The 20,365-nt window shown below is 22.1% G+C and overlaps 2 protein-coding genes across 2 annotated transcripts in view; one reads left to right on the top strand and one right to left on the bottom strand.

Moving 5' to 3' along the window:
- Positions 1 to 19,055, bottom strand: part of LOC127283585 (actin-histidine N-methyltransferase) — a 29,357-nt gene extending 10,302 nt beyond the window's left edge. The window contains exons 1-3 of the mRNA XM_051308559.1: positions 18,729 to 19,055; positions 17,919 to 18,410; positions 15,751 to 15,874 (exon numbers count right to left, since the gene is read on the bottom strand). Of these exons, the coding sequence (XP_051164516.1) occupies positions 15,751 to 15,874; positions 17,919 to 18,410; positions 18,729 to 18,843 (731 nt within the window). The 5' untranslated portion in view covers positions 18,844 to 19,055. The remainder of the gene's footprint in view (positions 1 to 15,750; positions 15,875 to 17,918; positions 18,411 to 18,728) is intronic.
- Positions 1,039 to 14,206, top strand: LOC127283563 (uncharacterized). The gene is made up of 2 exons (XM_051308523.1): positions 1,039 to 1,927; positions 11,310 to 14,206. Exons 1-2 carry the CDS (start codon positions 1,808 to 1,810, stop codon positions 14,154 to 14,156), a joined length of 2,967 nt encoding a protein of 988 aa, XP_051164480.1. The 5' UTR covers positions 1,039 to 1,807; the 3' UTR covers positions 14,157 to 14,206.
- Positions 19,056 to 20,365: the final 1,310 nt, after the last annotated feature.

Below are 20,365 nucleotides of genomic sequence, written 5' to 3' on the forward strand. Positions count from 1 at the left end.
AAAATTATCCATAAAATTGTGATTGGTTGATTTTAAAAATCGCGCCAAAATCTTTCTGTCGATTGTTTGTTCGGACACTGGCAATTTCGGACAAATGAAAATTCTATCAATTAGAAATTCTATCAAATGATTGTTCGGTTAAGTAAAAATTCTGCAGTATGGAAAATCGGTTATATGGAAATTATATCAAATAATAATTCGAACAAATGAAAATTCATCCGAAAGAAAATTCTAAGAAATGAAATTCTACCCAATAAAAATTCTTTAAAATGCCTAATTATATTAAATGAAAATTCGAGCAAATAAAAATTCTGTGAAGTGAATTTTCGGTTATATAAAAATTCTGTAAAATAGAAAATCGTTTTGTTGAAAATTCTGCAAAATATTAATTCGAACAAATAAAAATTTGGCTCAAAAATAATTATGACAAATAAAATTCCATAAAATGAAAATTCTATCTAATGATTTTTAGAACATATTCATTTGTCCCAAATTTTTGATTAAGAAACGTTGCAAAAAATTTTCTTGATCAAAAATAATAATTTGCATAAAAAAATAGTTTTTCTTATTCTCAATCATTGATCATAAACATAGTGAACTTAAATGACGTCTTATTTCTTCAAAATTAAAATTATTTTTTTTTGAGCCCGCGCAAAAAAACCCAAAATATTCAAAAATCAAACTAACAGAAGGGAAAAAAAAATTTATTAAAATATTAAAAATTGAAAGTGAAAAATAGAATATTCTGTATGAAACGTCAGGGAAATAAATTAATGTAATTTGAGGGGGGAAAATTAATCAAACAACTGTGCAGCATTATAAAGTTGAGAATGATCAACATAATATTTGAAAATATATATATATATATATATATATATATATATATGAGATGGCAATAATGCTTATATATGCAAAAATGATTCTGTCTACACATTCACTCAATATATAGAGACCAATCATAAGATGAAATGCATCTTTAAACGTGAAGGAAGAGAGTGACTATCTATGAACCTTTAGAAGTCTCCTTAAGTTTCACCGGCTTACTTTACCGCGGAGGCAAGAGAAAACCGCATCAGTTAGCAAGAGAGACTTAACACGAGAGGTTCGGAATAAGCCTTAAGCGATTACTTGCTATAGTCAAGCAAAAAAAAAACTTTATTCTCAAAACAAATACTATTTTTTTCTACAAATAATTATACACACGAATTAACAAAGAATCATCATCATTGCTAAAGAATAATTACCAAAGAGAATTTTTTATTGCAAATCATCATTAACAACAAATATTGATCATCATCAATTTTAATAATTACGTGAATTAGTGAGTGTTCAGTGAAATCATTGCCAAATATTTCAAAAAAAAAAGAAAGAAATATTTTTTTAAATATAATTAAAATTCCTAAATTACCAATAGATTAAAAAAAACAAAAATTTGAAAATCAAAATCAATTATTATTTTTCTGGTAATGAGAAACTGTGATGGTGTTTTATCGTTCATTGCTGTATGAATTTCAAAGAAATCTACCCCCTGTGCAATCGAAAAAACGTGATTTTTGTGATTTTGTGCCTGGCAGCTTTATACGTTCATTTGTATTTGCAACCACCAAAACCAACAATTAGTAAACGATTATATTTTTGAGAATTGTTTTTTTTTTTTTTTTTTGAGTATTTTAATCACATGTTGTGAGTCAGAGGAACATATTCTTTTTTCTCAAAAAGGAAAAAAAGAAGGGGGCCAATTAGTCGAAAAAAAAAGAAGTAAATGATTGGAGGAACTATGGTTCTCTGATCTAGGCTTTCAGTAAGAATGAGGAAAGTGACTTGTGCTATCTTATTTCTATTTGTATTTGAAACATGTGCCATCCTCAATTTTTCCTGGGCTACAAAACCGACCAACAAACGAAATGTCAACGACAAAGAATATCAGGTACAATAAACAAACAATCTTTTCATATTTTGATAATAATTATAATTTTTTTTATATCGTTTCAAAAAAAAATACAAAAAAGAATTTTTAAATTTTCATTTTCCAAACGAAATATGTGACTGAAGTTTGAACGAAAAATTTGTTTACTTTTTTTGACTTCAAATTTTATTATAAAATATAAATATTGCTTTCTGTATTCAAAAATAATTTTATTAATTACAATTTATTATTTTATTTATTTATTATAATTTGTATTTTATATTTATTTTTATTATTTATAATTTATTACATGCATCATTTTTTTTTATTTTTTATTGCTGTAGCAAATTTTATAAAAATTTTCTAAACCAAAAAAAAATTATTCTATTTTCAAAACTTCAGGCACATAATAAAATAGAATTCTTTCGTTTTTAATTTTTTTAAAATTCTTATTACCTATTCAATTTCTATAATATTCTTTATCTGCCTAAAGTTCCTGAACGTTCAAATAAACAAATTTATTTACTACTTTTTTAATTTCAAAATTTATTATAAAATATTGTTTTCCATATTCAAAAATACATGAATAATTTATTTAATGTTTACTATAATTTTTTTTTCATTGCCGTAGTTTTTGAAAAATTTATAGTTCCCCAAAAAAATTATTTCTTTCATTTGAGTTCTTAAAACTTCAGGTACATCAATTTTTAGTTTCAATTAATTCTCAAAAAATAACTAAAATAATAATAATAATAATAATAATAATAATTCCTAAAAATAAAATAAACTAATTAAAAGTAATTAGAAAAATAAACATTCAAATTAAATAAAATTTCAAAAGATCGTTAGTCAAGAAGAAAGATTTGAATTCGATAAGAAATTCGTTGTTTTGTCTTTAAACAAAAATCATGATCTTCAATCTTTCCTCGAAAGTGAGCGCGAATCGAAAGTTCTTTTGCATAAATTTTCAATTAGCAAAATTCTTTAGATTAAATCTCCAAGTGTAACAAGAAGTGCAGTTCAATAAGTAAATTAGGTAACAAGAGAAAAATATTGATTTCTTTTCGTACAAATCGTTTAATTAAAAAAAAATGGTAAATAATAAATGTAACAAAAATCAATAAATAATTAATAAATAATTAATAATAAAAAGTTTAAAAAAATCACTCCCTACAAAAAGTGTATTAGATTTTTTTTTTTTGCTTTTCATTTCATTTTGGAAAGTTGCAATTTATTTTCCCCGAGTTGTTTATATTCATTTTGTGAATGAATGAATGAAAAGTGAATTTGTCAAAAGTATATCATGTGCACGCACTTTGTATTAAAAAAAAAAAAAAAATCCCCAAGGTGAATTCTCTGCGTAGCGTATATACAGTCAGAAATGAAAGAGAAAGCTGGCACGTGCAATGACTGCGGAAAGTTCGAGACTTTAATTTATATATCATTCTATCGCGCTACTACTAAAACAAAAAACAATTATATTAAAAAACACAGACAAATTATTCCAATTATGCGTGGTTGAAAATTAAGACCCTCTTTAAATATAATCAAAGAGTCTGCACAGGATGACAAATTGAACTAAGAAATTAACCTCCGGAACTTGTAAATTAACCGCTTCCGAGGAAAGGATTTTGTCATTTTTCTCTTATCTCATGAAACTGCGTAAAAAATTAAGACAAATTAGTTATAATTCACAAAAAAAGGGATTTAAATTTTATTCACGAATTTTCAAAATTTTTAACACAATATCAAAATTGATTTTTTCATTTCTTATTGTAAATTAATTAATTGCATAAAAATCAAAATTTATAATTTCTTCATTGCAGAACAAATTTTTATTTGTTTTATGAAAATCAAAATTTATAATTTCTTTATTGTAGAAAAAAATTTTATTTCTTCGTTTTATAAAAATCAAAATTTATAATAATTTCTTCATTCCAGAAAAAAATTTTATTTCTTCGTTTCATGAAAATAAAAATTTCTTTTCCTAATTTTTGCCAAATAAATTAATTACTTCGATTCATAAAAATGAAAATTCTTATTTCTTCTTTGACACAAAAAGTCAAAGTAATTTTCTCCTCTTCTTTTTTTCTATTCATGAATAAGTTCAAAAATTAATTTGTTAAAATTTTCATTTGACAGAATTTCATTATCTACAATTTATTTTTAGTCGAATTTTTATTATTATATATTTATCAGAAATTCCATTAAACCAAATTTTTATTTCTTGGAATTTATTGTTTAACATAAATTCAATTTAAATGAATTTCTATATTACAGAATTGTTAATTAAACAAATTTTCATTTTACACACTTTTTATTTCATCGAATTTGAATTTGTCAGAATTATTATATTTGTTCAAATTTTTTTTGTAGAGAATTTAAAAGAATTTTCAATTTACTGAAACAATATTAGAAAAAATTATTTTCGAGACAAATTTTTATTTGTTCAAATTTACATTTTACGTAATTTTTTAAAACGTCGAATTTTCAATTTACAAAACTTTCATTTGTCTAAAATTGTACAGAAGAATAAGTGCCTAAATTTTTCTGACAAATATTTATTTAGACAAATACGAAAGTTCTAGAAAATAAAAATTTGACGTTTAAAAAAAAAAAATCCGTAAAATTTAAACAAATAAAAATTCGGCTAGAAAATAATTTTTTCTAATATTGTTTTTATAAATTGAAAATTCTGTTAAATTCTCTCTAATAAAAATTCGAGTAAGTATCATAATTCTGACAAATTAAAATCCAATGAAATAAAAAATTTGTAAAATAAAAATTCGTTTAAGTAATAATTCTGTAATATGAAAATTCTATTAAATTGAATTCCTGTTAAATAACAATTAGAAACAATAAAAATTCGGTTAAATTGAATTTATTTTAAATAATAATTCGAAGAATTAAATGAATTCTGTTAAATAATAATTTCAAAAAAATAAAAATTCGGCTAAAAGTAAAAAATTCTAGGTGATAAAATTCTGTCAAATGAAAATTCCAAAAAAATTAATTTTTCCCAACTTATTTATGCGTCTCTTTTTTTTCAAATTTATTCAAAACAATATTCTTCATAATTATATATTTTTGTCGGAATTTTTTTTTCAAATAATCATTAAATTTAATGATAAAAGTAAAAAATTATATACACATATTTTATCCGACGACGTAAAAAAATAAAATGATAGGATTATCAAAAAATACGTGCTTCAAATGTAAAACGAGAAATTATAATGACTACGCTGATGATAAATTTTAAGGATAATTTAGAATTTGCGTAGGTAGCCAGTAATAATACGCCGTTTATTATTATAAATATTTAATTGAATCGACAAAATCATAAAGATAAATTATATTTCTAAAAAAAAAAAAAAAACAAATTCTCGTATATATATACCTCGAGTAAAAGGTGTCACAATTTTTTTGTTTTCAAATGCATTACTTTTGTGCTATTGTGCAATAATTGTAAATTATGATAATTGCGAATTGAAACTTTCTTTTTTTTTTATGGTCATTGAACTTTGAACATTATTTACCTTTGCATGGTTCGTTTAACGCTAAATGCCATGATTCGTGACAAATTGTATTTTTTTACTTCACTAAGCAGAATTCTATATATATACATATATATATATATAGATGTCATTTCGTTTATTGTCTCATCCTGAAGCGTTGACTTCGCCTCTTTGCGAGCAAATATTGTTAAAAAAAAGACAATGGTCAGACAAATGTAATTATTATTGTTACGTTAATGAAAATTAAGAGAGCATGAAAGACATTAATTACAATTCAAGAGAATCTGCTTTTAAAATATTTTGCAATCGTTTCCTAATAAAATTGCGACATCCAAGTAAAAATTACCTCCAGTTTCCGGATAACATTGTTTTATTTTTTCTTAAATTTCTTTCCTTGTTAACAATCCAAGTTATTGCTCTGGATAATAAATTTAATGAACTTCAAATTAGTCTCTCAATTTTCAAGCAAATGAAATATGATTTCTTTTTTTTTTTGCTGGCTAATTTCATGGAATATTATTTCAAACTGTATCAGCATTTATAAATTACGATAAATCAACGATAGAAAGAGAAAAAAATTTCCATTTGAAAAATAAGAAAATTTCTGCCTAAAAATTTTTCTATTTAAAATTGTTAATCGAGAAACGGAAAAATTTTATTAGACAAAAATTATGTACATGAAGTTGACATTTTTTTTTTTTTTTTTTTTTTTAAATAATTTTTGTGCAAGACAAAAACAAAAAAAATTCTTATAACACAATTTTCAAAATCTTTAAATAATTAATTATTTAAAATAATTCAAATTTAAATTTAAAAAACGGTTTTGTAACCCAGAAATAATAAAAACTTATTATTTTTCAAAAACAAATTTTTTACTGAATTGTACTAGTCGAGCACAAGAAGAAAAAAAATCATAACAGTTACAAAAATTAAAAAAATTCGTAAATTAATTCTATTTTCAAATTAAAAAAATACATTTTCTTATCCAGAAATATTGAAAAATTATTAATTTTCAAAAAAAAATTTTATGCTGAATTCCGCTAATTCAGCGGAAAAAATTAGGACATTTACAAAAATTAAAAAATAATTAAAATAATTAAATTTTAATATTCAAAAATAATTTTTTTAACCTAAAAATATTCAAAAATTAATATTTTTCAAAATTAAATTTTGTGCTGAATTGTGCTAGTCAAACACAAAAAAAAAAACAATTAATATATTTAGGAAAAATTAAAAATATTTGAAAAAATAATACAATTTTCAAATTTAAAAAACATTTTTTTAACCAGAAATATTCGAAAATTATTATTTTTCAATTGTTAAATAATTCTTTCTTTTTGTGCACGACTATCACATTTCAAAACAAAATTTATTTTTGAAAAATAATAATTTTTAGAAGTAAAAAACGTATTTTTGAATTTTAAAATTGAATTATTTTTAAAAAATAATTTTAATTCTTTCTTTTTGTGCCGGACTAGAATAATTTAGCAGAAAATTAATTTTTCAAAAATAAAAAATTTAAATATTTTTGAATAAAAAAACACATATTTAAAAATTTTTTTAAATATTTAAGATAAATTTTTTGAAGTTATCAAAAATCTTACATTTGATTCTTATTGTACAAGGCGCTCACAATTCAGCACAGAATTCGTTTTTGAAAAATATTAATTTCTGAATATTTCTGGTTAAAAAAATATTTTTTTAATTTTAAAATTGAATAATATTTTGAATTTTTTTTTATTTTTTTCTAATTCTAAATGTTTTAATTGAATCATTTTTTGCTCAACTATCAAAATTGAACACAAAATTTGTTTTTGGAAAATAATAAGTTTTTATTATTTCTGGGTTACAAAACCGTTTTTTGAATTTGAATTATTTTAAATAATTTATTATTTAAAGATTTTGAAAATTGTTGTAAGAATTTTTTTTGTTTTTGTCTTGCACAAAAATTATTTAAAAAAAAAAAAAAAAAAAAATGTCAACTTCGTGTACGTAATTTTTGTCTAATAAAATTTTTCCGTTTCTCGATTAACAATTTTAAATAGAAAAATTTTTAGGCAGAAATTTTCTTATTTTTCAAATAGAAATTTTTTTCTCTTTCTACCGTTGATTTATCGTAATTTATAAATGCTGATACAATTTGTTTTTGAAAAATAATAAGTTTTGAATATTCCTGTGAAAAATTATTTTTCTTTTTGAAAATTTTAGAAAAACCGAAAAATAATTTAATTTGAAAATCAATTTTACAAACAAGTAGTTTTAAAAAGAAGAAATATAATTTTTAATTTGATTTTAATTTAATAATAATAATAATAATAATAATAATAATAATAATTTTTAATTTTAATTTAATTTTTATTTTGACGAGAGATGTCATCTTCCAATGAATCAAGATATTCATCTCTCGAATATGAAGATGCGTAACATTTCCGTGTAACAAAAATATTTTCTATTGTCATATTCAGTGAATTGAGAATCAAAATAAGGAAAAATTAGATAATCTCGAAATGAGCACAGTAATAGAAGTAGTTATAATAATAATGCTGAGACGCGTAAATTCTCAAATCAAAATGAATTTTATAAAATCCCACGGAATATAAAGATTCGTTAGACTTTCTATGCAACTTTCAACGTACATCGTATTTACAATTGGTTCTTCGTTCTCACGCCCTTTCGTCATCCACAATGCAATTCAATCGTGGACTTTTAAGTTACAGACAACCGCACTGGCAACAAACACACATTGAAAATAATATCCACTTTTTTTTTCTTTTTTTTTTTTTTTTGTAAACCGGCTCCCATCCCAATGTGCAACAACTGCTCGAGAAGAATCATGGAATGTCGCTACAAAAGGAAGTCATAGAAATAACATAATAGACTAACAAACTTTCACTAGATATGAAAAAAAAACCACATTAAAATGTATTCCCTAATTTTCGTCGGCAGAAAAAAAAGTAGCAATTTCCCTGATGATAGCAAAAGAAAACAAAGGATAAATACTTTCTCCTTCTTCATCGACAACATCCTCAATTTTTATTGTATTTCTATTTTCGAATAACAAATTAGATAATTAGATAAAAAGGAATTCAAAGTAATATATGTGATATAATGGTCAACAAATGGTATAATTATTTCAAGTTTAAATCGTATAATTTTAATTAGGAGAAATTTTAATTGATCCAATGCAATATTTATATATCTTTATCATTTCGAATTTCTAGATTAATTATTATTGAGCAATTAACTCATTAGAAAGTAAAAACATGTATTTATAAAATCTATATTAACTTCCAAATAAGAACAAAAAAGTGAAAGGTTTTACTTTTCATACAGAAAATAATAAAAATTAAAAGAAAATTGAAATTCTGTAAAATTATCATCGTTTTTTTAATTTGCATATAATACTCACTAAACGTTAAACGAGTAAATAATGAAAAAAAAATTTTTTTTTCTCATCACTAATTAAATAATTAAAATTTTTAAAAAACGAAATTAAGTATAATAAAAAGAAAGTAGTTTATGGATCTTCTTGATTTTTACATACAAAAAAAAAAGCTTGAGTATTTATAATAAAGGAAAGTAACCTATTGAAATCCTTTAAACTATATTCAATTGCGAAAGTTATTAAAATTTTACAAGAGTTGAAAAAAATATTCAATTATCACTCATTTTTTTCAGCAATTACATCATTTAAATATCATCATTTTTTTTTTAATCACTGTCATTTACTATTTTTTTATAATATCTTAACCTTTTTATCCATCATTTTTAATAAGTAGTCACAATTATCTAATTGATTAAAATTAGTCGTTACTTAAAAGAAAATTATATGTTTAGATGAATTATATAAACAATGAAAATTATAATTACATAAATATTATTTAATATGATTGAATCAGTTAATTTACTTTTTTTTATACTATTTTTAATAATAATTATTTAATTATTAAGAGAAATTGAAAAATAAAATATTAAAAAAAATTAAAAAACTATTTAATATTTTTTGGTTCATTCAAAAATAATTCTTTATTTGAGCGATTTCACGAGAAATGATCAAAAAAACAATTCTTTTTAAACGCGTTCATACTTAAATAATTTTTTTCAATTAAATAATGACAAAAAAAAATTTGTTTTCAATGTCAGTTTTGATAGTTTTTTTGACTGACTTCCTTTCGATTGGTATTGAAATTTTGAAAAAAAAATTTCAATTTTTTCATTTGTGAAAAAAATAATTTTTAGCCAAACAAATGAAAAGTAAATTTTCTTTAGAAAAAATTACCATTAAATGGAATTACAAATTACCCAAGTTTGAGCACGATTGGAGAAGATTTTTTTTACTTAGATCAATCCCTCATTTATAAATGAATAATAATAATAAAAATAATAATAACAGGCCTCGGATCGACTTTAAGGTGCAAAAAAAGTCGTTTTAGTTGATTATTAAATTTAATTAGTATTAATAAATATTTTACTTTAAATATCTAATGTTATTGTATATTTTGTTAATTTATTTTTTCATTCCTTTATAAGAATATTATCAAGAAAATTTATTTCAAATATTTCAAAACCAAACTAAGACAAATTTTCAAAATTTTAATTATGTAGGACAAATTTCTAAAAAAAGTATTTTTTAAGTTACATTTAAAAATTTATTTAAAGTCTGATTTATGCAAATAATTTTAATTTAAAATTTTTGCATAGTTTTTAGTATTAATGGTAAAAATAAAAAAAAAACAATTTCGGAAAATAATTAAGTTGAAGCTTTTTTTTTTTAATAAAATAATAATAATAAAAATAATAATTAAATAAATAAATAATACGAATGTAAATTTTCAGAATTCCTATATTCCATCAAATTAAATAAAATCATTTTTAAAAATGTCATTGCGTATATTTTTTAAAAGTAATATACTTTCGAGATACACATATATCTGCAATTATAATTTAAATTTACAAATATATCTTGTGAATAAAATAATTTACTTTAGTATATATATATAGTCGCAATTTCTCTATTTGACAAGTGAAAGCAAAGTAATTGATTCCTATAAATTATTGATATCGTGTGTAAAAGAAATCAATTTGATATTTTCGAGATAATTTTTAATGTCAATTTTTCTTTTTGCCTATAATTTTTTTTTTTTTTTTTTGCAACAAAAATTCGATTTTTTTTTTAATAGGAATTAATTTAAAATTGATCAATAAATAATAGCTATTAACCATAATAATCAACTATAATAGTTTTCTCCAAACATACAGGTAGAGAAAGAGCGAGAGCGTGAAACTTTAATTTACAAAATGATTGAATCAATTTTATGTAATTTCACAACTTCATTTTATTTCCCTGAGGATCTTTCGAAGCGTGAATTTCATTATATTTCTAAAAAAAAATTATATATATATTTATTAAAAGTTTGTTGTGAATTTTTGATTTATATAATCTTATTTTATTACTATCAAATATTATTATAATTATTATTATTATTATTTGTGCATTTTTTAATTTTTTTTTAATATTCTTATTTTACCGGAACTGTAAATTTCATTTTTATTATATAAAATTGTTTCTCTCTTGAAATTTTATTTTATAAATATTTTAAGAAATTATAATTGAATGAGAAATTATTTGATAAATGTAAAATATTTTTTTTAAAAAAATTCGAAAATGTTTACAACGTTTGTGATCAACGATTTAAAAGAAAAAATATTTTTCTATGCAAATTATTATTATTATGTAAAAATTTTTTCGCATTTTCTCGATCAATAATTTTTTTTGAAGAAAAATTTCCTAGGAGAAAATTATATTTTTCAATCGTTGATCATAAACGTTAAAAAAAACAAAAATTAAAATATGAAACTAAATTCTTTTTTAATTTTTTTATTTCCAGAATCAACAACCAATGGTAGTTGAACTTCTGGAGGAAGAATATCCCGATGAATATACAAATCAAGAATCAGACATTTCCGGTCAATCAATCGGCAGATGGAGAAGCACAGGAAAAGCCCTGGAACCAAAATGGCGTGATGGCGATTCAATTCCACTTGTTCCATTTCGTACGGTAACAATATCGAGTAAGCCGACAATAAAAAAAAAACAAAATTCCGATGATATTGAAAATATGAAAAATTATTCCACCGCTCAACGTTCAACTCATTGGCAATCGCAGAGACAAGAAAAAAGTACAATAATCACAAATGAATATAATTACAATACAAGTGAAAAGCCCGAACGTCAAAATAATAATTATCCAAATATTCGTAATCATGAAATTCGTCTTTCCCGAAGAAGAAAACCACCACAATTTGAAAATGATGATAAACAACAAGAAATATCATTAATAAAATGTCTCAACGAAACAAAAGATTTACATGAGAATAATAATAATCAAAAAAAGGAAAGTAAACCAATGACCAGAACACAAAAACTTCCCCACAATACTAATGACTATCTCGAAGGAGTTGCATTACGTTATCGTGAAACATTTCAAAATTATCCAAGCGAATACGAATTAAATGACGAATATCAGAGACCTCGATCTCGAAAAAGAAGACCACCACAAAATGACGATTTTATCGAATTTAAATCTTCGCCAATTTCGTCGTCAACGGAAAAAAGTACAACTTATTCCACAACAAGATCACAAAGAAAACAAGAAAATACACGACGCAATAATCTCATTAGAACAAATCACAATAGGACCATTATCAAATCACCTAATGACAAGTCATCCGAGAATTCCGAATTGAAATCACTTTTAAAAATGCAACAAATAGAAGGTTTGAGTCTTTCGGAAATTCTTCAAAGAAGAAATTTAACATTATCTGATCTTTTGCAAGGTAAAGCGGACGTTATCAATTTATTAAAATCCAAACAAAACGAAGAGGAGGAATTAAATGCAAAATCAAATTCCATTGAAATGATGAAAATATCAGCATCGTCAACAATAACTGCATCAGCGATCAATGAAAAAATACCTCAAATTTTAACCTCCAATAAACCAATAATTCCATTTAGAAATTTTGTCAAAAAAAATGATCCACTATCAACGTTTCGTGCCACAAGTACTCATTCGTTTCGAAAAATATTACCAACACAGGAAAGTCGTCAAATAATTCATCCAACCGAATCAATGAATATTAAAATAAAACAATCATCAGAAATTCCAATTATTGACACAACAGAAATTTTAAATCACAACGAGAAGGACAAAACGAAAATTATATACGACGAAGATGAAATAATGGAATTTTCCGATTTTACTGGTAAAAATTCAGAAACAAATAGAACTGAAAAAGAAATAATTAATTCCGATTCAGAAACAACATTAAGCATTGAACATCTTTTGAGCCCGACAATTCAAACTGAAATAGAGTCCAAGGAAGAGACAAACAAATTTTTGGAACAATCAAAAGAAAGAATACAATTGGAAAATAAAATTCCACACTCCGAACAGGACGATGATATCAATAGCAGTAAAGAGTCAAATTCTTTTGAAATTGAATATCAAAATGACGATATAAAAATTCCTAATTCTGAAAATAGAAAAATGTTCATAAACACTGATACAAGTAATTCATACGAGGAAAACGATTCAATTAGTCAAGAGAAAAAAAAAGAATCAACAATTTTAAATCATCGAAATGATGATGAAATTTATTTTGAAATGGAACCAGACGCAAGAGCAGAAATTCTTGAATTATTTAATTCAGGCACATCGGCAACAAAATTAGAAATTCTTTTAAAAGCGAGAAATATGAGTATCGATGATTTAATAGCCCTAAGAGAAAGAGGCTCAAGTCATCTTCATTTAGCTCAAGTCTCTCAAAATAAATTCAAATCATCATTAAAAAATGATGAAATTCCCACAGAGGTGAAAATTATTAAACCAGATTGTCCTCCAAATCACGATATCAAAGAATTCATTGAATGGATGAAGGAGAAAAAAGAAATTAAAAATGAACCACAAAAAGAAATTCTTCATATTAAAGAATTCGAAACCCTACCACCGGTTTGGTCAACAAACTTTGGAAATTCTCAAGAAATAATTGAACAAAAAATCAGTGAGGAAAAAAATAATTCTAAAGAAATTAATTTAGATACTGAATTTAATTCACAACGTGAAATTAATTTAGAAATAAATGATGATTTTATGAATATTTTATCACATTTCAAATCGTCGGAACCTTATAATAATGAGGAGAATTCAAAAGTTTATACAAATAAAGTGCCATCGTTGATAAATTTATCGGAAAGAAAAAATAATACAGTGATACCAATTGAAGATGGTCATGTACGTGAAATTGTGAGCGATATTTCGAATACTTTTAATAATATTTTTAAATTAAATAACGAGGAAGGTGGTAATGAGGAAAAACATTCAATTTCACGCGTTAGAACAAGTATAATTGTCAGTGGCGCAATACTTGGTGTTACTATTATTGTTTTTCTTGGTATTTTCATTGTTTGTCGTGCACGTCAAAAGAAAAAATATACGTACAATAATACATTTTCAAGAGCCGTTTTTCAAAGTCCTGTATTGGCGGCAAGAAAATTGTCAAATACCAGTAGTTTAAATACAATAATGGTAAATGTTGTTGCCACATCGACAACAAAAAGGCCTGAAAAATCTGGTTATCATGAAAATGATGATGATTTTGATATTAAAAGTGAAATAGAACATGATTCACTTGATGCAAATGATAGCTGGGAAACGATACCTGATTTTATGAAATAAATTTCTAAAAACGTGTTTTAAAAAAAATAAAAAAAAAAACAAATAAAAAATCGACATTATATCAAATTATAATTAAACAAAATTAGTCATTAAAAAAAGAAAACATAAAATTTAATTACAAATAAAAGGAGATATAAGTAAAAGTAAAAACCTTTTTTTTTGTAATTAATATTGATTTTATTAATTTTTTTTTAGTAATTAATTTTGTATTATAGATAATAATTTGATAAAATTTTTTTTTATAAATTTTGTAGAAATAGAAAATTTACGTCTCGATGAAGTTCATTAAACGTTTATGATTAACGATTGAAAAAAAATATATTTTTCACTTGATAAATAAAATTTTCGAAAATAATTTTTTGATTATTTTTTCAAAAAAATTGATCAAAAAATATTGCAAAATATTTTTTTAAATAAAAAATAATTATTATTTGTTTTCTATTTAATTAATTTGTATTTAAAGGCTTTACCAAAATAAATAAATAAAATAAAAAATTTACAAAAAAAACATTTTTTTCTTCTAAATCGTTGTTTGATAAACGTTGTGAATTTTACTGACGTAAATTTTTAAGTTCATTTTTAATTTAAAATTGTGTTAATACAACAAATTATTTCAGTTGAAAGTTAGTTTTACGAAAAAAGAAACAATTTTTTCTTCTCTAATTTCTTCTGTTATCCAAAGAGAATCATTGTTTATCTTTGTTACTTTTTAGGAACATGGTGAAATTAATGAAAATGAATCATTTCTTTTCTGTTGTATTATTTATCAAGAAGTGTGTTCATTTTTATGTTAATTGTAGAATATTTATTTTTTAAAGATGAAAAAATAAATGTTGTGTATATGGAAATATTATCGGAATTAGAAACATTATTTCAATTACGATAGAAAATGTATTTGCGGAAAAAAAATATTTGAAAAGAATTATATATGAAAAAAAAATTTCTTATCTGTTTACAGAGAATTTTTTTTTTGTACTATTTTATTATGAATTTCAAATATTCACAATTATGAGGAAATAATAATTATGTATTACTTAGGTATCTTACGTTTTAGACTTAAGAAGTCCAATTTTTAAGAGACTGTATTTATTTGTATAATGTAATGGAAAATATATTTTTTTTTTTTTATAAAAAATACCATTAAAACCTTAAAAGCATTCTCTTGTGTCTCTTTAATTTATTTTTGTTATTAATATTCCTCTCTGTTATGGTATTACTATTGTTATTAATTAATTTATTATTTGCTAAAATATGAATCTCGTTTTTTCTTTCATTTTATTATTTATTTATTTATTATATTAATTAGTCATAATATATATTTGTTTTTCATATTTTGAGTTTTAAAAAATATTTCATTTCAAGATTTTAATATAAATAAATAAATAAATTTAAATGAAATTTTTAAATTAATTTAATTAAAGAAAATTTAACTTCATTATTAATTAATAATTATATTATCCATTTCAAACAATTATGAATTTAAATAAAATTTTCGTCTTGTATATTATAAAGTTAAATTAATTTGATTAAGCTAATTAAGAATCGTACCATATGAATATTAATTAACTTTAGTTTTGTTTAAAAAACAACTTACCAGTATTCTTCATACGTAAATACATCCCTCAAGATATCAGACACAGGATTCTGAGTATTTTGAAAGAGCTTATTGAAATACGAATACTGTCTTGCTATATTTCTACACTGCTTTAAAGCTGCCTCTATAATAGAAGATAAAAATAGAAAAATATTATTTTCATATTTAGAAGAGACGCGACAATATGAGAAAAGTTTCTTTATTATAAAGGTGATAATTAAAAGTAAATAAATTGAAATAATAACCATTCAAAAATTAAATTTTTTTAATAATAGTTAATAATTATCTAAAAAAAAAATTGATTAGTAACATAAATAAAATTAGTAAAATAAAATATATTGTAAATAATAATTCATTATATCAGGGTTTTCACTAAATTTTTTAATTTCCTTTTCATTTCCCTGACATTAAAAAAGTTTTCTTGACAAAAGTTTTTTTTATAATTTAATGAATTGTAGTAGAAATCTATTAATTTGAAGTTGAAAAAAAGCGTTATCATATTTTATTTTACTGTTTTCACTAGAGCAAGGATTGCAGTACTTTTTTTTTCTTAAAAATAGCTAAAATGGTGAATTTTTAATCGAAAAAATTTTTGGTAAATTGAATTTTGGATAAATTAAAAGTTGCATCACTTGAAATTTAAATTAAAATTTCTATTAAATTGAAATGTGGATCGATTAAAATTTAATTAAATTGAAATTTAAATGAATTAAAATTTGAACAGATTCAAATTGGGATAAATTGAATTTTTGGATTGATTTAATTTATGGTTTACCAAAATTAGAATGAATTTAAATTCGGATAATTTAAAAGTTAAATCTATTAAAATTTGGATAATTTTAAACTTTAATTATTTAAAATTTTAACAAATTAAAATTTAGATAAATTTTTTAAATTATTTAAAATTTTTTTAAATTAAAATTCGGATAATTTAAACCAATGTGAACCAATTTAAGTAATAAAAAATTAGAATTAGTTGAAGTTGGATCACTTGAAATTTATAAAATAAAATTTAAATTAAATAGAAATTTGGATCATTTAAAATTTAATTCTATTGAAATTTGGATAAATTAAGTGATGTACTAGTGAAATTTTAATCTTTTTAAATTTTTGTTATAAGGGTGTCCAGCAAGAAGTACAAAAAAAATTCCCTAACTTTTCCCTGAAATCCCCTGACTTTTTTTCTAACCTTTTTCCAACTATTTTAAAATAAATATTTAATATTGAAAAAAATGAAAAGTATCAAATATTAAAGTATTTTTAAGATAATAAAAAAACATTTTATTTATTAGCATTATAAACTTTTTCTTGAACCGAAAAATTTTTAAAATTCATAAAAATGTTAATTTTTGGCAAATTTTTAAAAAGTTCCCTGACTTTTAATGAAATTCCCTGACTTTTCCCTGACCGCTGGACACCCTGGTTATTTTAGGGTGTCAATTTATTTTTCGACATTAATGTTTATAGAATTTAAAATTCTGAAAAAATTTAAATTTAAACTTCTTTCACAATTTTAAAATATTTTTCATCGACAATTTTTTTAAAACACTTTTTCTATATCATTTTGGACAATAAATCGTATGGATTTATAAAATTTTTTAATTTTTTCAAAAAATAGAAATAAATTAAATTTTAGATTAATTGAATTGATGATTGATTAGAATTAGAATGAATTTAAATTTTTATCGATTAGAATTTTAATCAATAAATGCTTCTAATAATTCAAATTTAGAATTTATTGAAATTTGTTCTAAATAATTTTTAAATCAATGAAACTATAACAATGAAATTAGTAATTAATTAGATAATTCTATAATAAGATTAATTATTAAACAAAATTTCCAGCCTGAATTCAGTAAAAAAGATAAATGATTTTTAAAGAAATAAGTTTTTAAAATGAAAAATTCTATAATATTTTGCCTAAAAAATTCTTTTTTCATAAATTATGTATTGATTAATGAAAACTACAAGAAATATTTTTTAGGCGAAAAATTATAGAATTTTTCATTTTAAAAAATTATTTCTTTAAAAATCGTTTATCATAAACGTAGTTTTTTCTTTTCTTAAAAGTTTTTCAAGTTTGATTTATGAAAATTGTCATTTTCAGCAAAATATTTAAAAAAATTAAAAAAATATTTCTAATGTATTCTTTTTAAATTTTCTCTCACCCAATGTAGGACTTCCTTTGAGTTCGGTCATATCGTTTGTGTTCATATACAAAACTGTACAATAACTTGTTGGAAGAGCATCGATATATGGTTTCCATTTGGAATTTCCTTTATATTTTTCTATGAGTAGAGCAATTGCCAATGCAACTTGTGGCATATGTTGAACCATTGGATCATTTTGTAATGCTTGAAGTTCAGGTGCCGCTTCTTGTGTACTAAAAATTAATTTTCTCGGTATCTCTAAAATTAATTGATTCTCTAGAAATTCTTTTTCCGCCTTTAATCCTAAATCATAACCGGCAAATTCAGATATACATATGCCATTCATATTAACTTCATTATCTTTCAGCCATTTGATAAATTTCTCAATTGCCACAGATCTCTTGGTCGTCTCTGTCTTCATCTCCTCCAGACGCTTAACCTTTTCCAAGATTGACGATATCTCTAGATAATTGTCCCATAGTCGTACCAAAAAAGCAGAATTACTGCAAACTAATTTCAAAAAAAAAAAAAAAAAAAAACGGAATTTTTAATTTACCATTCAAAACATTTCTCCCTTAAAAATGTTTTTCAAAATAAAATTCCTTTTTTTTATTAACAAAGTTCTTTTAAACAAATTAAAAATATACTGAATTAAGCACGAATCTATTTTTTTTTGTTTTGTTAAAAAAGCAAATAGAAATAATGTTAAAAGGTTGAAATGTTTACACCTAAGTATAGTCACCCTTGTAACCTAATTATTGTAACTAATGTAAATGATCAACTAATTGTTGTTCTTTTTTTGTATGGATAAATTAAAATATTACTTACGATGAAATAATTTCTCGCATTGAAAATTAATCTCGTTTCTTTTAACTGAAGAGATTTTCTTTTGTGAAGCACTGTGTTTACTTTTAGCAATAGTATGAACTTTCTTCTTGCCCATTTTTTTTTTCACTAACACTCAATAATATCTAGAACACTATTAATGTATAGATGCATTATAATACGTAATAGCGTCGACTTATAAGTTCAACTAAACGAAATCCACGATTATTGCTACTAAAAATAGAATAAATGCGGTCGTGGGGGTGTTGGAATTTGATAAACATAACCTTAAAAAAATTCACAGCTGTTTGCTAAATGGAAGATAGGTTGCCACTATGTTAATCATTTAAAAGACTAATAATAATATCAAATTTTTTTTTTTTTACAATTTTAAGTAGTTAATATAAAAAAATTGTATTTTAAATTTCAATTACAGTAATTTTTAAACTATTAGATTTTAATTGTCAAATAAATTTTGTGCTGTCTTTTAAAAATTTTGTCTATGAACTTGATATCTTTTGCGTATCCGTTTTAAAAAATGGCGCCAACTTTGAACTACATGTTTAGCATTAATTTACTAAATTAATAATTACTTTTATATTAAATAATAATAAATGTAATTGGAAAATTATAAAATATTTATATTTAACTTAATTTAATAATTGAATGTACAGACCTCGGATCGATTTTAAGGCACATAAAAAGTCGTTTTATTAGTTGATTTATATTCCAAAAAAAGTCGATTTATTTTACTTTAACAATGTTGAAATTTTTAGAAATAATTGAATTTTAAAAGATTTTTTTAATTTTCAGACAATAATTAAATTTTACAAAACTAAAAATAATTTATCAAATAATTTTAGATAACATTTTTTAAAAGTAATTGAATTTTCAAAAATTTACAATTTAAATTTTTGAAATTAATCAAGTGATTTTTAATTTAAAATTTTTGATGATTTTAATAAAAAATTTGTTAGAAATTTCAGACAAAAATACAATAATTTAAAAACTTAAGTGAAAAATGGTTTCAGATAGTTGAATTTTCGAAGAATATTATAAAAATCATTAAAAATAATTGAAATTTTTGCAAATAATTAAATTTCAAGTGTTTTGAATTGAAAATTTTTGGTAATTTTATTTGCTAATATTTTTAAAATTATAAACAATTATTAAATTTCATAAAAATTTTAATTGAAAAATAGTTTAAGATAATTGAATTTGTGAAGAATTTCATTAAAATTATTAAAAATAATTAATTTAGTGAAGAATTTTTTTTAGTTAAAAATTTGTTAAATAATTGAAATGAAGAAGATCTGATAAAGAACAGCCTTATATACTAAAAAAGACGTATTTTGTTTAAAAATTTTGTAAAAAATGTAAAAAAAGTCGAAAAAGTCGCATTTTATTAAAATAAGTCGAAAAAAGTCGTATTTTTAAATAAAAGTCGGAAAAAGTCGTATAATCCGAGACCTAAAAATAATAATCACGTACAATTAATAATAAAATACAGTGATTACTTTTGGAAAATTTTCAAATTATTCGACAAATCTTTTTTAGTTTTTGTACAATTTTCAAAATAAAAAAAAATCTAATATTAATTATTTTCAATAACGTAGAAAAAAAATAGTTAAATACAGTGA

The sequence above is a fragment of the Leptopilina boulardi genome, unplaced genomic scaffold (assembly GCF_019393585.1).
Source record: "Leptopilina boulardi isolate dan_hultmark-lab unplaced genomic scaffold, ZJU_Lbou_2.1 LbouV2_310, whole genome shotgun sequence".
NCBI classification, from domain to species: Eukaryota; Metazoa; Arthropoda; class Insecta; order Hymenoptera; family Figitidae; genus Leptopilina; species Leptopilina boulardi.